This window comes from Pelodiscus sinensis, chromosome 1 (genome assembly GCF_052426305.1).
Source record: "Pelodiscus sinensis isolate ZL-2025 chromosome 1, ASM5242630v1, whole genome shotgun sequence".
Classification (NCBI taxonomy): domain Eukaryota; kingdom Metazoa; phylum Chordata; order Testudines; family Trionychidae; genus Pelodiscus; species Pelodiscus sinensis.
In genome coordinates this window covers 102,922,367-102,938,842 of record NC_143052.1, presented here as the reverse complement: position 1 = coordinate 102,938,842, position 16,476 = coordinate 102,922,367, and the positions used below count along the sequence as shown (strand labels likewise).

The 16,476-nt window shown below is 47.1% G+C and overlaps 1 protein-coding gene across 1 annotated transcript in view; it reads right to left on the bottom strand.

Moving 5' to 3' along the window:
- Nucleotides 1-4,802: 4,802 nt before the first annotated feature.
- The window catches only part of ATP6V0A4 (ATPase H+ transporting V0 subunit a4), a 46,261-nt gene continuing 34,587 nt past the window's right edge, over nucleotides 4,803-16,476 (bottom strand). Inside the window, exons 16-21 of the mRNA XM_006138060.5 lie at nucleotides 14,924-15,140; nucleotides 13,525-13,632; nucleotides 10,988-11,122; nucleotides 9,191-9,308; nucleotides 6,776-6,947; nucleotides 4,803-5,282 (exon numbers count right to left, since the gene is read on the bottom strand). Of these exons, the coding sequence (XP_006138122.3) occupies nucleotides 5,189-5,282; nucleotides 6,776-6,947; nucleotides 9,191-9,308; nucleotides 10,988-11,122; nucleotides 13,525-13,632; nucleotides 14,924-15,140 (844 nt within the window). The 3' untranslated portion in view covers nucleotides 4,803-5,188. The remainder of the gene's footprint in view (nucleotides 5,283-6,775; nucleotides 6,948-9,190; nucleotides 9,309-10,987; nucleotides 11,123-13,524; nucleotides 13,633-14,923; nucleotides 15,141-16,476) is intronic.

Here is a 16,476-nt window from a genome sequence, read left to right as displayed (position 1 = left end):
TAGAAAGATGGCTGAGCCTGACTGAAAGAGTCCAAGTGACACAGCCTTTACCTCATTCCTCAGTGTGCTTGGCCAAGCAGAACCTGCCCCCACATTCAAGTTTAAATTTTGTAACCTTCCAGCTACCAGGCACTGGACCTTGTTATGTCTTTGCCTGCTGTCCAGTATCATTGCTTTCTATAAGTACCTGTGGGCAGTGGGCAGGTCTCTGTGACAGATGCAGCAATTTCCTGAAACATCCTTGGGCAACCTGACTTCAAGTATCTTTGGGGTCCACTGCACTAGATGAAAGGTGTATGCATTACTGTGCGCAGGGATGGGAATGTAACCTCAAGGCGGTGGGGAAGATGTGAGCTTCGGGGCCCAAAGGATATTATTGAACAATGTGCCAGCCGAGAACGCAAGCCAAAGTGTTATCTGGTTTTCCTTGGGTCTGTCCAGAACGTTGCATCCAACATGCTAGCCACATGTGGCTAGTTGACCAGTTGAATGTGACTAATTGGCTTGAACAATGTGGCTATTTGACTGGTTGAGGGTGGCTAATTCACAGTTGCAGTAGCCACTATAGTGGCAATTGCTTCAGAACTGGTGGACCACCACAGGTCTAGAAGATGAATGCAAATTCCCCCACTGCTGGTTATGTAAAACCCCAGCCTTTTGAAGCTACACCATGAAGTGTGGGCCGCTCTCTGCTGATCTCCCATCACATGGGGCCAAACTCGAAGGCCCAGGCTGCATGATGAAAAGTCTAAATGAGCCATGGAGGGAAAGGTGCTGTCTCTGAGACAATTAAGAAAGTGTAACCACAGGAAAAACCCATATGTGGGATTTGAAAAGCTGACGCTTACTAGTGCCTGAGCCTGGAGGGGCAGTGACCTTCAGTAAGCTTTTTAGCATGCATGTAGAATGATGGTTAATTCCTTTTTTTTCAATAATGGTTTCACCTTATGACTAAATATACTTGCTGAGAAAGAGCTGTGTGGTGTTGAAATTTTCCACAGTAACTGTTATGAGGTGCTGATTTTTTTTTTTTTTTTTTTGTATTGACCACTTTTGGCCATTGTGTAGCTTTTGTCCCCTAACTATCTGAAACCACCCCCACCCCATACAGTCATAGGGTGTATGAAAACCTGGATACACAGGCAACACTTTCTTGCCTCGCTCTGACTGGGCACAGCTACCCATGTGTGCTAGCTAAGGACTGTTTGTCAACTGGTGGTCTTGGACCTGTCAACTATTGTCTGACACACAAGACCTTTCTTTATAGTTTGAACTTGCACAGTGGTAGCTGTTAGTGCCCCTGGCAACACCGCACAAGAGGTTTCTGCTTTATCACCCCAAGAGATATGCAGGTATCTGTGAAGCCTCAGGCTTTTGAGAGTTTACTTTCCCTGATGTACTTCCTGTGAAATCTCTAGTCGGAATTCCCAGGGAGTCCCATGGGAGGTGTACCACTGGTGAGTAAAGCATGAGTAAGGACTTGGTGCTAAGACCTGCTGGTAGATAATTATCGGCTTTCTTGAGCTCATCCCTGAGCGGCACACATCATAGGTTAGAAACCCCAGAGTTCCCGTTGCAGCACACCCTGGGTCTCATGTCAAACCTGGAATGGACCATTCGTAACTGGTTACTAGTTACCTCTGTTGTTCCACAGCCCTGCTCAGAAATACAGCGTGGAGTCCTCCCCAAGTGCTGCGCTCTGAACTAGGGATGTCGCCAGGGCGTGGAGTAAGGCCAGGAGATGCAAACATCCAGAGCACACCTGGGACCCGGGGCTGAGGATGGCTGTATTTTTATGGCCTCATCAACACAGTACTTGACAGCTTCCATGCACTGATGGGCTTTGTGCACTCAACACCCGTGTGAGGCAGGGAAGAACTATCCCCATTCTGCAAATGGGGACCCGAGGCACCAGGTGGCCTGGTGGAGATCACACTAGAAATCTGCAGGAGACCCAGGCATTGAACCCGGCTCCCTACCCACTAGACCAGTGGTTCCCAAACTTTTCAGGGTCATGTCCCTCTTATTCCTGTCTGTTCCCCCAACCCCTTGGAGCAGAGGTTGGAAGTGTGGCTGCATCTCCTCAGAGGTTGTGGGGGGAGTTGCCGAGAAGAGAAAGGGGGCCAAGACCAGGGCTGGGACAAGAATCATAGCTCTGGAAGTGGCCTTGGCCAATGCTGGGAATGAAGTCAGGAGCTGGGGCTCAGGCCAAGGCTGGAGCAGAAGTGGAAGTGGAGAAGGACTGGGTGAAACTTTCTCCCTGCCTTCCACGGGGGCTGGCCTGGGTCCTGCCAAGTCCCTCCCCGAACTTTCCTCTAAACCTCCCTAGGGGGAGGCCACCCCACAGGTGGGGACCTGTGGACTAATCTGAACTTCCTGCTTTAACTTATCTAAGTGTATTTGCTTTCCCCGCTTCAGATGTTGAGTTCAAGCCAAAAGGAAACTTGAAGAGAAAAACATATTCCATTTCACGTAATCGTCTCCCAGATACATTCTGGTCACTTGGAAAAATGCCATAAAGATAAAATAACTATTTGTCCAGGTAATTCACCTGCCTCTTCTCGCATAAGCAAATTATTTTCTGTGTGTTCGTTCACACACACCAGACCAGTTTGCCCCATCTTAGTTCTCAATGGGTGTTTCTCGTCAACCTCTGCAAAACATGGAGAAAAACAAAATGTGAATGCAACCACAAAGTATTACTGTGGATGTGCTACTACTTGTGTGAAAGACAAAGTGTCTCTGTGGATGCGTGCGTGTGTGCACACAAACAAAGGGAAGAAGTACTCCTCCCATCCCTATGGGGAATGTCTACGCTGCAACTGGAAAACTCTTTGGCCCACGGGCCACATCAGGCCATGGAAATTGTATGGAGATGGGACTTAGGGATTCAGAGGGCAGTAGGGAGATTGGGGCTGGGGAACAGAGTTGGGGCATGGTGGGGTGGGACTCAGCAGTGCAGGCTCTATGCTGCACTTACTTCCTCAAGAGCTTCCAGAAGCAGCAGCAGTATGTCTCCCTGCCAGCACCTACATGGAGGCCCAGGCAGGCAGTTACCACCCCATCCACAGGCACTGCCCTTGCAACTCCTATTGGCCATGGTTCCCAGCCAATGGGAGCTGCAGGGAGGGCAGTGCTTAGGGTGGGAGCAGCACAGGGAGCCCTCTGGCTATTCTGATGCATAGGAGCCAGAGGGGGGACGTGCCACTACTTCTGGGAGCCATGTGGAGCCACAGCTCCCAGTGGGAAGTCAAGGCAGTGGCATAGCTACAGATGGGCCTGAGTGGGCTGTGGCCCACCCACTTAGCATCCAGGCACACTCAATCAAGTCCAGAGCTCCCCGAGTCCACAGGCTGGGACTCTTCATCCCAGCTGGTCTCACGTCTCTCCCGCCAACACAACCTCAGTCTCCATCCCCAGCCTTACTTCCATGAGGCTAGCACTGGGGCGGAAACCGAGCTGGAGTTGGGAGGAGTGGGCAGAGCTCAAACCCCGGTGAGGCCCCCTCTTTGCCCCATAGGTGCAGCCCGCAGCCTGTGTGCCCCGGGTGCCTGCTGAGCCAGCCTGTGTGCCCTGGGTTCCCCATCCCATCTGCCCTCCTTTGCCAGGGCCCTGGATGCCCCCTCCCCTCTCTGTCCCTCTCCCCAGGGCATCAGATCCCTCTCACCCCGATCCCCTTCCTGCTCTCTGGAGCATGAGATTCTTCTTGTCCCTTTCTCATAGCACTGGATCCCCTCCCATCTTCACAAGGCAACAGATCCCTCCTGAACATATAATCCTTTCTGCCCCTTCTCTCCTACCCCACACCCAGCCCTTCTGCCCACTCTCCACCCCTCATCATTGCTCACTCACCTGAAAGCTGGGCCCATCCACTTTTCCTGTCCTAGCTACACCACTGGCTCCACGGCCAGATAAAAATAGCTGATGGGCCGATGGCAGCCTGCAGGCCATAGTTCACCCACCTCTGGCATTTCAAATGTGCATAAGCCCTGAGAGTGCAGTTTCAACGGGATCGCACTAAGGCAACTGTCCTCCCTATTCATTATGTATTCATGGTCTTTGCACAGTCTCTTCTTGCAGTATAGAAGTAGCCATCTTCTGTCAGGATTCCCCAGAGCAAACTGTCTCCAGGAAAGAACTTACTGCTGCGCTGCAGCTGGTGTGGCCTTGTATTTGTGTAATTCATATTTAACTCTTTTCTAAAGTGACAATGTCTGAGAAAGCCAGTAATCCAGTCATGTTAAGTGCTGGCACAAATAAGATACTGAGCCATTTGTCATAGTAGAAGCCAACTTGTACTACGGCATTATTCTCAGTTACTGTGAATTGTGTTTGTGCATTATATTACGAAAGGCAATCTTGTAGAGGGATGAATCACATGCCGTTGTCATCTGATAACCTATGACAGTGTTACCCAACCAGGGTTCCATGGAACCCTGGGATTCCGCAGACCATCGTCAGGGGTTCTGGGAGAAATCGTGGAATAAATAATTTAAAACATTTTTTCTTACACAGCAAGCTGACATACATATATATAACAGCTCTTTACAAATACATTTTCTTGACAATAATTTAGTAGTAATTGAATTGCGCTCCCCGCTGGCAACTTTTTCTGGCCAAGCAAACGTTTTCATAGGTAGGAGTTCCTCGGGATATGAAAAATCATTTTAGGGGTTCCTCCACGGGGAAAAAGTTGGGAATCACTGACCTATGGAATTCATTTAACCCAATACTTAAATGTCTTCATAAAAAACAAAAACAAAAAAAATCACAAAGCAGGACAGCAAAGGGGGAAGCGCACATGTAAGTAGATACTTAATTTATTTCAAAACAGTACACTGCCTCTTTAACCCAAAGAGTAGACAGATGACTCCAACAAACAGGCCAACCATAAGCATTGACTTCAATGGAAAGATGCAGGAGGATCTGGCCAATATGCTTGGGTGTTGTCTCTGTGTATGTAAAAACGGTCACCTTTTAGATTAAGGTTTTTGCCCAATTATGACAGACTGTTGACCCATCTCGGACATTAGCATCTGGCTTGTATGTAGTGGCCACAATTCCATTTAACGATAGAGAATTCGAAGCTCTCTCGAGGAGGGTTCTGCACTCTGCAGTGTCATCGGTTTCAAGGAAAGAAAAAAAAAACGTGGTCCCAGAAGTAAGGGATTTTTGCAGTGAGTTGTCTTTACTCTTCTGTAGTTCCATCTATGATCTGCTTAAAGGAGAATGGGGAAAACTTATACCCCATGCCCACGTAGAACTTGTTCTGGAACTCCACCCTAATAGGGGGCAATAAACACAAAGAGGAGTTAGAGAGGTATCGTAATATGTTCTATGAGACTATAGGGTGTGGGGAGGGAGAGAGGGAAGAAAGGAACATTTAAAAGTCAAGCTGTGAGAAAAATAGCTCCAGTGCAAGAGAGACCAGGAGCTTAACAAACAGTGTTGAGCGTGGGGGGTGGGTCAGAAACATGCACAAGTTTCCGGGAATCTCTACCACCTTGTGCTGTGCCTAGGATCTGGTGGCTGCGGTAGGATTTCCTAAGGGTCCCTCTGACATAATGGAAAAGGGCAGGATCAACAACGGCATCACTGACAACTATATTTTAAAGGAGAAAGTACCACTCTTGAGAGATCTGGTTGCCACCTCCCTGGGCGTATGGTACAGGGAGGAAAGTGAAGCATTTGAAAGAGGGTAACGACTGTGGCTGCCAAAGGAATCCAGAAGAGCCACTGAGCTGTACAGACCCTTTCATATATCAGTCTGCAAATGCTATCCCGTAAAGGGAAAATCACCCTTGGTAGCAGGGAAAACTAGCCCCTTGTTCCTGCACTAAATCGAATATCCGAGAGAGCTTTGATAACCACTCGCGGCAGCCATGTTCACTCCTTTGTGCAATACAATGGAATCTGAGTGAGCAAACCTCTCAGGCCCTCCAGCCCCATATCAAGTGCTTCCACACTTTACATTGCAAGCTGGTTTTTGTTGACTGTACTGTGTGGTTAGCCATGGAAAGTCATGCAGTGCAAAGTACACAACACAAGCCCTCCAAGAGAACTCCAGGGCAGCCGTTGAGTTTCTTTTCTCTTGCACTGGATTTGTTTTACCTATCAGTCTACCTTCTTGTAAGCTCTTAGAAAAGGGTCTGATCCCGCACGTGCAGATGGAACAGCGAATTAACGTACTAAATCTTCTACCGCCAGCAAGCAGCTTACAAGCATCAGCTGCGCCCCAACAGACATGACTTTGGAGGTTTCAGTTTGGCCACCCTATATGATCATTACATATTTTTTGCACGTCTTCCCATGTTCAAACATGAGAGGCCCAGATGTGCACTGGCCAGCAGTACTCTGGCATAAGCCTGAGACGCAATCATATGGCTGTGAATAGAAAACATCTGGTAAGAACTATGAGCATCTACCCAGAAATAATGGTCCTGTCGCACCTTAGAGACTATCCAAAATACATAAATAATGTCATAAGCTTTTGGGGGCACAACCCACTTCTTCAGAGGACAGAAGTGGGTTGTGCCTATGAAAGCTCAAATACTATTTATATATTTTGTTTGGTCTCTGAGGGGCTACAGGACCATTACTGTTTAAGTTTTTTTAGTTACAGAGTAACATGGCTAGTTTTATTTTGTATTTAGGTACTTACAACCTCCTCCTTCTCCCCCCACCTTCAAGAAGTGTGCCCCCGTCTCCCAGAAAGTGCAATGGAATATGCTCCCATAGCTTGAAGAGGTACAGAATCCTCCCGCAGGACACGTACCAATGAAGACGCAGTGCATGCAGGAACGCAGACAGGCCCTCCATGACAAGCAGGATCGCGATTGTGAGAACGGCAAAGATGGCAAAGATGATGAAGACCCCAATAAGTCCTCCCCAGCCACTATTCTTGAGTCCAATGTTCATCACCATGGTCCAGAGCACCTCTGATAGCTCTGCAAAGCAAGCAGGGAGCAAGAGCAAGAACAGTTCAACTATCTCAAGGGCAAAATCCATTCACTCATCCCCACAGAGGGTAAAATCATAGGGCAGGACAATCAGAAAAATAATTTTGAATCCCAAGAGAACCCACATTCTACACAGGCATCTACTGCCACAGGTATCGCAGGTCTTGGATTAGCTGGAGAGCAAGGACACTCCGTAGTAAGAAAGGGAACTGATTTGGTCAGCAAGGCACGACATGCAAAACCATCAGAACAATGAATTTATCATTGCATCCCACTGACCGGGGAACCAGAACTACAGTGGCACAGACTATTGTAACAGGCTCAGTCACACACACAGCTCCACAGAAGTACATACCACATGTAGGCCCTATCAGCGAGGTCACAAACCTAATCTACAGTGCAAATTCTGTAGCAGAGTTAAGTGTAAAACTCCCTTCTATCACCTTAGCTCCAATATAAGCCTAGTGTGACCTGGCTTCCAATTAAATCCTACTGGACTTATTTATGTGCTAACGAGGATGTTATAAAGGGCTCACCCCTTACCATCCTGGGATCTCTGCACTCAGAGGTTTCTTTCTGTAGTCGCCCATTTCTAGCCTATAAGCTCTTTGGGGCAGGGACTGGGCTTTTTTTCGTTCTGTGTTCGTACAGAATCTAGCACCGTGGTGTCACCAGTCCATGAGCAGGGCTTCAAGATGCCACAAAAATATAAATACAGGTTGAACCTCTGTGATCCGGGATTCCTTGGTCCTGCAGGACGATGGATGTGGCTGGACCAGGGATGTTCCAGGACCAGAGTGTCCTGATGGAGGGCTGACAACTGGGCTCCCCAGCGCATCACATCTGGGCAGCCAAGTGCAACCCAGAGAGACTGCCCAGAAGGGCCAGGAGCTCAGCACACTGCAACCCAGAGGGGCCAGGAGCATAGCAGGGCTGCCCAGCAGGGCCAGGAGCTCAGTGTGCCATAGCGGGGCAGGCTGGCAGGGCCAGGAGGTTGGCTTGCTGCAGCAGGGAAACCTAGCAGGGCCAGGAGCATAGCGGGGCTGCCCACAGCATAGCAGGGAAGGAGGTAGGGGGTTTGGCAGAGCAGCGAGGCCGGTGGCAAGGGGGAGTCAGCCAGGAGGCCAGAGGCTGATCCAGGGCTGGGGGGAGCCAATAACAGGGGAGCCAGATATGACCTCCCCTGGTCTAGCAAAATCCCCCATCTGGGACTGGTCAGGTCCCAAGGATGCCGGACCAGGGAGGTCCAACCTGTAATAAACAAACAATAATACTTAGAGTTGGTTTAAAAAAAAAAAATCAGAGATTCCTTCCTGCAGGGAATTCTGTTATTGCAGCAGTTGTTTCACCCCGAATCAGGATAAAAAGTTGACATACCAACGTTTTTCATGAAATGAAGAGTTCTGAAAAATGTTGATTGTGAAATTGCAGCTAAAAATGAAATCTTTGGTTATTTCCCCATCAGAATGTCTCATTTTTATGTGCTGCACAAAGCAAAATGTTGGTGGGGTTTTTCATGTCAGTTTGATATGAATCTGCCTCTCCCTAAACTGCCGCGGTACCTCACGGGGAGTTGTAATTTGGTTGCCTCATGGTCCTATTGCCCTACCTCTTCTCAGAACCACCACGGTTCAATCAAAAAGAAAACCTCAATGCATCATGGGAAATGTAGTTCAGCCAGAGAGCCAAGTTCACTGCAGGGACATGAGGCACAGGAACTCTTGAACCATGAGTCCAGGAGAGACTATATTGAGCACCTAATCTAAGCTCCTGCGTATTGCATGTCACAGAATCTCACCCACTCTCTCCTGTAACAGGCTTGTAACCTCTGGCTGAGTCAAAGAAGTCCTCACATCTTGAGTCAAAGACTTTAAGTTACAGAGATTCCACTGTTTGCCCTCATTTAAACCTTCATGCTGCATGCTTCGGCAGCTTACCCTGAAGTGCCACAACATTTTCCATTTGGTTCAACAAACCCAAATACATTTATTTGGGTTGACATTTGGTTTGACTTTCCTGATGGAAAAATTGAAAAATACTGACCAAAAAAAATCATTTTTTTTCATGTTCATATGTTGATATTTGTGGAAACCATAACTTTCCACTGGAAAAAAAAAAAAAGAAAAAAGAAAAGAGACACAAAAGTCTCAACCAGCTCAAGTAAAACCCTTCTTGTAGCAGCACTCCATAGTCACTATCTGTGTAATAACAAACACCGAGTGATAACTCACGTGCATGAGCCAAGCTGAGTGCCCAGAGCCGGAGGTAAGATGCTGTGTTGGAGATGCAGCCCAGGCAGTATTCAATGGTGTGGATAGCTTGGTGGACAAAGATATCACCAAAGTTGAACTGAAATGATATATAAATGAGGCTGCTTCACTTACGCTCATTTAGTGCCGCTTGCTTAACAGAGCAGTGCTGACTATTAATGTGCTGCGTGTTGGTCTCTTTCCTCCTCTTCACCACAGTTGGGGCCCACATTTGGGTTGAAATGGCAGGTTTGAAAAATCGTTCCTCCTCCTTCATTTTCCCAGCCCATCATTCCCAGAAGAAAAGCAACGTGAAGCAACGGCTGAGGATCTACCCCATATTTGCCACCCCCACAATTTCACCCCTCGAGGAGGGTGGCAGTGAGACTAGTACCGTTCTCCTTAGGCTTTCCTAAGTACGGACGCTTAATTTATAGGTGGGACTTCACAGGAAACCTGACAGCAGATGTTTCTGGGGACATACACTGAATCAGTGCATCTCCTAAGAGCCATCTCCCTCCTCAGCTAGTCACCCTCACTTCCTGGCCTGCCAGCTGACTACAAATCCGGTCCCCCTGAAGCACTGGGGACGGCTGCCAACACCACTCCAGGCAGCGCCTCTGCTGCCAGAAACACACATCCTGATGTCCCAGAGTTCAAATTAATTGGGCCAAATGACCCCCTTATGCACACAGTTTACAGGCTGGAAGGTGCAATCCCGAAATAAGTGTGGAGCATAAAAGGCCTGATCCAACACTACTGAAAATCAATGAGTCTGTCAGGTGAGAATAGCACCCAATTTGTGTCCCAATCTCAGTTGCTCCCACCTTCCCTCTCCAGATTTCAGGTTCAGGACACTCGTGCTTTTTCAGCTATGAGAGCTGCGTTCTCCTCAGGCAAGTCTACACTGAAAACACTGCACTGAAGCAGCTGTACTACTGTAGCGCTTGAGTGAGGACCGATAGCTATGTTGGCAGGAGAAGCTTTCTTGCTGAAATCACACTGTTCACACACAGGGGGCTTGGTTGATATAATTACATCCCTGGGGAGGGGGGATTTTTCACACCCTTAATGACAGAATTATAGTGTCTCTAGTGCAGACCAGGTCTTTGTGATGGGCCAAAGCTCAGGTGGTCTGGGAAGATATTAAACATTGTGCTTTGGGGCTTATGCCCATTCTAATCATTAGTGAACAAGGTGAGTCTAATATGGAAAGCACATTGTCCCACATCTGCCCTTCTGCAAGGTCCTTACTCTGAAGCAGCTGGCCCTGGCTAATATCAGATACAGGATACGGGACTGGTTGGGCCTCAGCTGTGAGCCAGTCTGATAGTTCCTATAGCAAGGTTTGTGCTCAAAGCCTCTGTTGCTCAGCCTCACAATCTGAACCTCTTGGTCTTCACAGAGCTGGGTGGAAGATCTGCAAGAACAGTTCTCTCACAGGAAGCAAGTTATGAGGCTCTATACTCTTGTGTTGTTTTGCCAGCTCTAAACACGAGTCGTGAAAATGAAGCATAGCAGAGGGGGAATTAAACCTTTCTGAATCTCAACAGAGTTAGGTTCAGGTTTGGTTGGAGCATTAGGTTATGGTTCAGGGGGCTTTTCTCGTACAAAGAACTGGTCGAAGAGCTTTCCCTGAAACTATCAAAAAGGCTGGAGGCAAATCTCAAGACCTCCATTCAGCCTTGCAGAAGATCATTCATGTTCCAGTCTGACCTACTTGCAGGTAGCACTCACGAGGGCTGCTCCTCCTCCTTTCCCGTGCTTTGATTTCCCTACCTCTTCCTCATGGTCATCATGTCCCCCATGGCCGCCACTATGGTCCTCCTGACTGGCTTTCGTGGTGTGATTGGATGCAAGGATCTCCACTTCAGTGTCACCAGCGGGGTTTTCGGAAATGGCCGATGACTGGAGCTTTCAAAAAGCAAAAGAGAGTGGCTAGGTTTGTATTCTTATGGTCTAAGTGGTCCTACAGGCCAATAGATGCGCTATAGAGCTATAGCTATAAATATACGGCACATAACTTCCCTATATAGCACAGACTAGATGTGATACAATGGTAGTTTCAGCAACAGACATTTATTAGACTAGAAAAATACTGTATTGCTGCCTCCATCACTCAGAATAAATAATACTTCAATTTCTACAGCACCTTCCAACCAAGAATTGCAACATAATTTACATGCACTAGCTTCAGCCTCATGACCCATCTGTAAGGCGTGGCGATTCCATCGGCATTGAGCAGATGAGAATGCTGCGGCACTGGGAGTCTGATTTTCTCGATGCGCATCAAGAATAGTGGCAGCCAATGGAGTCACATTGTTGTAAGGAAGAGAGAATCAGGCCCACAGAGATTGAGGGATTTGCTCAAGGTCATGCAGTAAGTCAGAAAGAGATCTGGGAACAGAATCCGGATCTCCTGACCTGTGTCCCTGTGACTGATCTCAAGACCAGCCACCCTCTCTCCATAAGCATTATCTGTGGTGCATCAGCAAAGTGTCATTATAATACAGGTTGAACCTCTCTAGCCTGGCACCCTTGGGACCTGACCGGTGCTGAACCAGAGAATTTGCCCAACCACACGAGGTCAGTATTGTCTAACAGCAATCCCAACCCTACCACTGCTTCTGGGCTCTTAGAAGACAGTTAGGGGTAAATTAGAGCTAAATAACAGCACAGAACACTGAGAGCCAGTACTGGTGGCTATAAACAAACTTTATGGGACCATGGAAAACTTGGACACATCCATGATAAGTGGACCTCCAGCTAACTAAATTCATGCCAGACCACGTATGTTGTCAAACCAGAGATTTCCGGACAAGAGAGGTTCAACCTGTACACACAAGAGGACTTGACCCATGCCTCTATAGACCATAAACAAATATGTGATAAATCCCATAACAAACTTAATATAAACATTTCATTCTGGTATGGATACACCAGCTTTTTGCATTCTTTGATGCTTCCAACAGGTTTTGTAGGAAATGTCTCATAACAACATGTTCTGTTGCACCACTAATCTCTGTAATACCTGCTTATCTCCAAGTTGTCTTGAATGTCATACAAAAAAACACCTTTTGTTGGAGTTGTGTGAATCTGGCCAAATCTAAGATTTGATCAGACAGCTGACATAGGAAAATCATTGGTTGGAGGAAAGATATCAAATGTTATTGGCATAAAGCAGAAGCAGTCAACAACAAAAAACCTTCCTAAAAATCCCAGAACAATTACACAGTAAGACCTAAAAAAAATGAATAGTCCTGTAGCACCTTAGAGACTAACAAACCCACTTCATGCCCACGAAAGCTCATGATACCATCTACATTTTTTGTTAGTTTCTAAGGCGCCGCAGGACAATTAATTGTTTTTTAAGTTTTTTCAGTTACAGACTAACATGGCTACCCCTCTGAAACAGTAAGACCTTACAGGACAAACCAGTGCCATAGAGGGGGGGTCGGGGCAGTTGCCCCCAGGTGCCACAATGGGGGGGGGCACCAATTTAGCTGCCAGGACACTTGCTCCCTGCAGACAAATCGCCGAGACAGGGCTGGGCAGAGGGGCCGGGCACTTCAAAGGCCTGCCTAGGAGCCCAACGCCCCCTCCCGCCCCGGGCGCATAACACCCTCGCTACGCCACTGGGACAACTGATAGGCTATGAGTTACTGAACTGGAAAAGATCACTTGGCATAACTAGCTGATCTCTTTTTAAATGAAAACATCTGTGCCACATAAAAGATACTCCAATCCCTACATCTACCTACCAAGAAAAGTAAATTAAAAACAAACACAATAAAGAACAAATACAATAAAGAAGAAAGAAAAATTCACAAGCATCTTTGACAACTGTGCGCAGCACAATACAACCAGGGGCTTTAGAACTTGTTCATATGAGTTCTAACTTTTCGGGAGGAAAGCAATATTTCAAAGTGGTCAATTGCTTTTAAATCAGGCATTTCCTCGGGTGCTGTATTCATTCTCCGAGAGCATCATTTCTGCTCCCAGTTTAAATGGAGCAAGCAATCAGTCATCTGAGCAATTAGGAACTGATCACACAAGGGAAATGAGGCCTCACAACTGCTTTTTTCTAACTGCTTCTGATCTAGAAGAGAGTCTCTAGAAAACACCCTGTGAGGACCTAACTCTGCTCCAGTCAAAGTCACTGGTAAATAACACCCTTTAACTTTAAGGGGTGTAGATATAGGTCCTCCTATACAGCACTGTGGAAAATCCCACCTCTAACCTGCAGCGCTGCCACCAGGCTACCCAAAACAGAGCTGTCTGCAACTTCAGAATGCAACAAAAAACGTGTGCCTTACCATACGCTGAGCTTTCTGGTGGTTGGCCCGAAGGATGAAGGGTTTAAATATAAGCATCCACGGAACAGCTATCAAGGCACAGATGACCAGAAAGCTCTGGACTTCTTCCTACAAGGGACCAAAGGGTGGGGAGAACAGTTAAAGGGACAAAATTGATGCTTTTAAAATAAAGGTTTTTCAAGTGCACTGATGGTCAGAAAAGTGATTCAGTAAGAACAGTTCCTTCTCACTCAACCGGTGTGTGCCTTCAGCGTGTCCTCTGCTTGCTTGGTGATGAAAATGATCACATACTCTCCTTTACACGCCTGTTAGCACTGCAAACCCTACACAGCTATTGGAGAGCCAATTGGGTTCTCAGGCATCATCTAAAGTTTTGGTAACTGAATCCAAACTGCAGGACAGAAATATGGTCTCAGAGTGCTCACGGTTGCACAGATGTAACTAAAGGCAGTATTTGCCCCACAAAACCTTCCTTATTAGAGATGATGTATGTACAAGCCAGGAAGAACCCAGCTGGACTTTCTGAAACCAGCATGAGCTTGCAGGGCTGGCAACTAGAAAAAGAAATCTCATGTATTATCTGATCAAATGCACAGAGCTGGTAAGAAAATTTTTTTATTTTGGGGTAAGATTTTGACTTTTCATTAAAGATAGAGAACCTGCACAGCAAATATTTTTGATCAAAAATTGCCTAAAAGCCAATACATTTCAGTTTTCAGCCAACCACGTTGAGATTTCAGTTTTTCCAATGAGCATTCGGAAATGTGAGAGGAAAGCAGACATTTCTGGAAAAATCTTTTGCTTTGTCAAAAACCCAGTTTTATGTCAAAAACAGTTTTGACAAGAAATTATGAGCAGTTCTAAGACAGAGTCACCCACAAGACACTAGAGCACCATAACTTTGCTTCTACACTCTGTCCCAGCCTTAATTGTGTCATCACTGGGGTCAGAAATTAGGTCCATTTCCTCACTTCCAGGGTAACCTGAATGCCAAGAAAACAATCCCCACGCAGCCAGTTGAACATCTGTGTGCCTCCCCCCGCAAGAACAACGCTGATTTCACTGCCTGGAGACAGAATTTGCCTCTCACAGGAAAAAAAAAGAAAATAGGAATGTACATTAAGAAAGTATATTACTTTTACTAGAACCACATTCCACCCTAAACAACCTTAGATAATCCACCACACACTGGGGTGTGACAGAGGAGAGAATTTGACCCATAGACCTTCTCAACAGACCTGAACTATTTGAAGGATAGGACCAGTCTGGGGTCTAAACTGCTTCTTGCACCAGTGCCTGGCTAATTTTCAAACTAACCCACACACCAATTAAAGTTGAACTGAAATGGCTCTCTACAATTGGAGCAAGTACCTAGCTGTAAAAATACTTGAGGCCATACCTGGTGTGGATATAAGGGGCCGTTTGTAGGATCGTTGTAATTAAACAGAAACATGTTGATGAAGTGGATGAGAATGCTAGGTGCACGCTGGGATATGTGGACATCGAATCGGCACCATTTAAAAATAATCATGAAGACCAGGTACCCAAACAGGCAGAGGATAAAGATCATTTCTGGAATGAACTGCAGGACGATGTTTATGGTTTTCTTGAAGTAGCTGGAAAGACAGAAAGGGATTGTGATGGCCCATATGGGATAAGATCACTGGGTTATTTGGCTCCAGCACACACATTAGTCTCATGAAAGTAGCACCATGCTGCTATGGGTGCACAAGAGAGAAGTGTGTGACTTGGGCATCCTTAGGGATTAAAGATACTATTCAGATATAAATATCATTGACACCTATTCTGTCCAGGTCTTATGCTTTGCCCATCACAATGGTATCTAAGCACCTGTAGAGATGATTTCATTACAAAGTACATTAAAAGAATGTACATGTTAGGAAATGCCAGAATTAAGATTCCCTGTGCAGCCCTAATTCACTCCCCCTTGTGTATGTGCATGGCATAGTCTTTGCTTACACAGTCACACACTAATTTTCTGTAAGATCCCTGCCTCAGTCACTGCACAGGATTTTCAACCCTGTATTCAGTGTTTCATTTTCTCTTCCCTGCACGGCTCCAGGCCTTATTTCCTGCTGACTATCCCCACCCTGCACTGAATGCAGAACTATTCATTTCCTCATGGGCTTTTCTAGGATGCTTTCAACATATGATGTTAGTTGCTAACACGCATTAGTGAATTTATCTTCACAACACCCCTCAGAGAGGAGAGGTTTCTAGCCCCATTTTAGAGGTGGAGAATTAAGGCATGCAGATTAAGAAGTCAAAAGCATCCAGTAATTTCTGGTGCCCTGCGGAGGCCCTGACGTTTCACAGAACGTGGCCTTACACATAACACTCTGCGTTCAGTGCAGAGCTCGCAGTGACTGCAGTTAGTGCCGTGAGCACTAAGCACTTCTGCAGATCGGACCCAGGGTCTCAAGTGGGCACTCAGAAAATGAGGAAAACACAGTCAGGGGCAGGGGTGAAAGTAACTTACATTTCTTACAAGTACTGTTGTATTGCACCCCCCCTTGAGGGCAGAGGGTTGGGGGGGAGGGAGGTGATATAACAGTACCTGTAATAAATTTAAGTGTGGGGTGGAGTGCATGGGGGTCCTTAGGTCAGGGGTTTAGGATCGGGGGGGCCCACAGGGCAGAGAGTGGGGCTGCAGGAGTAAGAGCAAGGGGTTGGGAGGTGTGGGTGGCTCAGGGCAGTAGTCAGGTCAGAACATAGAGGTGTGGGGGGCTCGGGGCAGAGGTGTGGGGGATGCAGGAGTCAAGGCAGGAGGTTGAGTGTGGGGGGATCGCAAGGCTGGGAGTGTGGCCACCATGCTGCCCAGCTGCTGGATCCCCAGGGCTGGCTGAAGCAGCCTGGGTGTGCTGTGGCCACGCTGCCCAGGGTCTGTGGGTGTTGCACCACGCACAGGGCTGTGTCCAAGTCGGGGGGGGG